This window comes from Echinococcus granulosus (genome assembly GCF_000524195.1).
Source record: "Echinococcus granulosus chromosome Unknown EG_S00002, whole genome shotgun sequence".
In the NCBI taxonomy this organism is placed as follows: Eukaryota; Metazoa; Platyhelminthes; class Cestoda; order Cyclophyllidea; family Taeniidae; genus Echinococcus; species Echinococcus granulosus.
The window spans coordinates 724,470-728,147 of record NW_020170382.1 but is presented as its reverse complement, the minus strand read 5'-3'; the positions used below and the strand labels follow the sequence as shown (position 1 = coordinate 728,147).

The 3,678-nt window shown below is 40.7% G+C and overlaps 1 protein-coding gene across 1 annotated transcript in view; it reads right to left on the bottom strand. All coding sequences in view use genetic code 11, as the record gives it.

The window, feature by feature from the left end:
* EGR_00469 (Protein CASP) overlaps positions 1 to 3,678 on the bottom strand; it is a gene marked incomplete at both ends in the record, with an annotated part of 10,624 nt that overhangs the window by 3,434 nt on the left and 3,512 nt on the right. Inside the window, 5 exons of the mRNA XM_024489718.1 lie at positions 707 to 1,034; positions 1,108 to 1,257; positions 1,464 to 1,512; positions 1,557 to 1,623; positions 2,117 to 2,329. Coding sequence (XP_024355715.1) covers positions 707 to 1,034; positions 1,108 to 1,257; positions 1,464 to 1,512; positions 1,557 to 1,623; positions 2,117 to 2,329 — 807 coding nt within the window. The remainder of the gene's footprint in view (positions 1 to 706; positions 1,035 to 1,107; positions 1,258 to 1,463; positions 1,513 to 1,556; positions 1,624 to 2,116; positions 2,330 to 3,678) is intronic.

Here is a 3,678-nt window from a genome sequence, read left to right as displayed (position 1 = left end):
CAATTTTACGAGATTCCTAGTAAGTACGATAGAAGAGATCCCAAACACGGGTCTTGTACAGTCTGAGCATCATTAGATTCGGGAGGGAAACATGACAGCACTTTTTTGAAAAAAGGCGGATCTATTCGTGGACCAATTATGATGACTGATAAAATGAAAGATAAGGCATCGTTTTCCCCGATCGTACCCAAGCATATCTCAAGAGGACAAAGAGAGGACATCATCAGCCCCTCTTGCATAGAGAATACTGGGTTTTGAACAAAAATTAAACATTTCATTATCTTTATCAAATTGTCGGATAAAATGAAGGATTACAATTGTACTAGTCATCACATATAACAGAACGACATAAACACTCCACACATTCCTTGTATCGTGGCATCAAAAAACCAGGTTTTGGCAAACAATCGTTTGAATCAGGTAACGAAGTAAGTTCAACCATTCAGCTTATTATCCTGCTGGAGGGTGTCAAATGGTTTACTATCCTGCATTGAATTATGCTGGGATTTTGGAATACCAAACGACAAAATTACCGCCTAACTCATTCTCTACCAGCATCGCACACAAGCAACATGGCCTAAAGTGATAAGGAGTTGCACCAAATGAAATGAAGTAGTGGAGACTGTGTATTGGTCCAATAAAATCGTTCATGCAAAACAGTAAATAAAAATAGCAATTTCTGCATTCCAACAAGAATCAGACGTACACTCAATTCGGTCCCTCTCCGAACTAATACTGGCGATCCTATTTTGCAGCTGATCAGTCTTTCTGAGCAGCCGAAATTCCAGGGGTTCATCCATCATTGCAAGTGGGTCACCATCCTGGTGTTGAAATTCAATTGATCGTAGTACCTCCAGTTCTCTCTTAATCTCATCGTAATCGTATTTACCCCGGAGTTCTGCCTGAGCTGAGGCTAAAGACTCATTGGCTGACACCAGGGCCGAATTTGTCGACTCAAGACGCTCGTGGAGATTCGCAATCTCCGCCTTAAACTGTGTTTCCATCTCCTGCAGCTGAGACTTAAGTTTGTCAACCTAGGCATCAGTAAGAAACCGTGCTACTTATTATTAATAAATAGAGCCATTAAGACAACTGATTTTTACACACTTCCGCCGTCTTGGCCTCAAGCTCGGATTCCAGCTCTTCAATGCGGTTCTGGAGTTCAGTAGTTTCTTTGCAATTGGAGGGATGAGTACCTTCTTTTATCTTTTCTGCATCAGCCTCTGCTGCTCGAGCTTCCTCCAGGGCCACGATCGTCTAAGAGAAGTAAAATGAACATTAGTTTTCCATTCATGAATATCTCTGTTTTGAACAGTTAAGGTATTAACGACAACAGAATTCAAAAGAAACTAAACGATACAATGCGGGGGGGGGTACATTCATGATAAATTAAAAAGTGAAAATCAACGATTTTTAGACGGTACGTTTCGAATGTTTTCAAGATGATAATTACAAAAACTCACATCATTGGCCTTTTCCAGCTCGTCGAGGAGAGTCTGTACTTGCTGGGAACTAGATAAAGAAGACGTGAGTGGGAAGATTGAGATGCTGCTTACTTTGCTGCTTTAAGCTCTTTAAGGTCTGTCTCCAGATCAAATGCATGAGATTCAGCATCCTTCAAGGCTGGAAGGCAAGAGGAACAAAAAGTCAACGCCAATGAAAGTACTAGCATTCCGTATCATTTCAAAGTAACTTTAAAAAGCGCAAATGTAAAAACTGGTACGACTTTCTGAAAACATTCACGAGACAGTCGAGATCAATTGCATTACACAATAAAGCTACGCTGAAGCAAATGATGGTCATGACTGCGCACGGTAGAATTATGAACCTCTCTGCCAAAATCAAAGAGCTTCATGTTCCCTAAGATAAAAGTAAACGAAGGAATAGCCTGCGAACTGAAACGACAATTCTTCGCATCCGACTTTTCAAATAAAACAAACAAAAAACAAAACAAAAGCAATTCCCTTTTGCAATAAGGAATAGAGTCAGAGCTTTGGTAATAAGACTTTAAAATTTTCCCCTCCAGCCACAAAGAAAGACGCAACATTGCCCAAAAGCGGAGACAACGAGTAGACTAGAAGAAAGTGCACTTATATGGGGACAAGAGAAGCATTACCATCGAATAGATACTTGACCTGCGCCTCGGCTTCGGAGGAGCGATTGTTGGCTTCATCGAGGAGGGCTTGCAACTTCCGTTCCCGCTCTTTCCATCTCTCCTCCGCCTGTGCGTCTCTTCCCTTCCTCTTCTTCTCCTCCACATCTTCCGCCTCCACTATCCCTTCCTCCTCCTCATCCTTCCGCAAAGGCGGTTCTGCATCAGACGGAGAGGCTAAGATAAAACAAATTTAAAACAAGAGATTATGCAGCATTGTAATTAAAGTTGTGTTATTATAGGCTCCTGAAAGAACAGAGATGCTATGGAAAGAAAAACCTCTCAATCAATATTCCTCAGCGAGCAGAAAGGACGCATAGGAATTTTGTAAAATGACGAAAATAGACTCTGTATGTGATTGGAGCAGGGAACTTGATACCAACGTAACAGAAGTAGTTTCTTTGTGAACATGCAAAGATGGCCAAAAATATGGGAGAAAGCTAAACAGTGGCGGGCTAATAAGCCTTGAGCAATGCTACAAATAATTAAATCAAACGTTAATCCTTTACCACTGGACCTTCTTCATGGATCGGAAGTAAGCTGATGTATTGCGCAGGCTTGCGAAGGCAGGAGCGGAATCAAGACCTAGGCGGAGGATAATTTCCCAACCAATTCATCGTGAAGCAGAACAACCTGGCTCACGGGAGAAACTAACCTCTTGGTAGGTTAATTTTTATGGGAAGACGCAAGTCAAAGAGAAGAAACATTTAAGAAGTGAGGTGGTTACACAGGAAATTACTTTCGATAGGTAGAAGGGAATCATTTTATTTGCTCTTTGAACTAGCGGACTGGATTTTTCCCCTCGGTAATACCACCAGTGACAATTTTCGCGTTTGATCACATTAATCTAAGAATGTTGGACAAACATGAAGGACCAGTCACTCACCGATTAAACCACCGAATTTTAAGCAATGAGGGGCATCAACATGTCTTATGGTTACACTATCGTTCCATTCACAAACCTCTAGCTTTGTAAATATGAGATTCAGCAATAAACTGATAATCCAGTCATTACAGGTTTGGCGATTATCAATCCTCAAAACAGACAGCCATGTAAAATTAACTCTAGTGAATGAAACATGTTAAAGCAATCGACAAATGTGCATATAAGTGTCCAGATTTCTGAGACGGCGGGTTGAGATGATATACTCGGAAGACGTCCTTATTATACACGCTTCTCTTCCGTACGCAAGCGTCTGCTGCCAAGATGGCTGTGAATTCGAGTCAAAATTAGGTGGAATCTACTTTTTTTTTAAAGAGTTCGGATCTAAGATGGGGAAAGATTTTCGACTGAAATAATCAGCTACAAAGGGAGACAGAAAATACCTTCAGTAACAATCGAATAAATAAGAAACGGCTTTTACCAGGCACACAGAGTGAGCATTGCTGGACTTTAAATATATCTTTACGAATGATAGCCACGTATTTCAAAAGACAGCCCAGTAAATTTGTTTTCAATGGCAAAAAATTAAAATTACTTCAAATACTTCATGAGATAAAAAAGCCACTTATATACCCCGCCATCG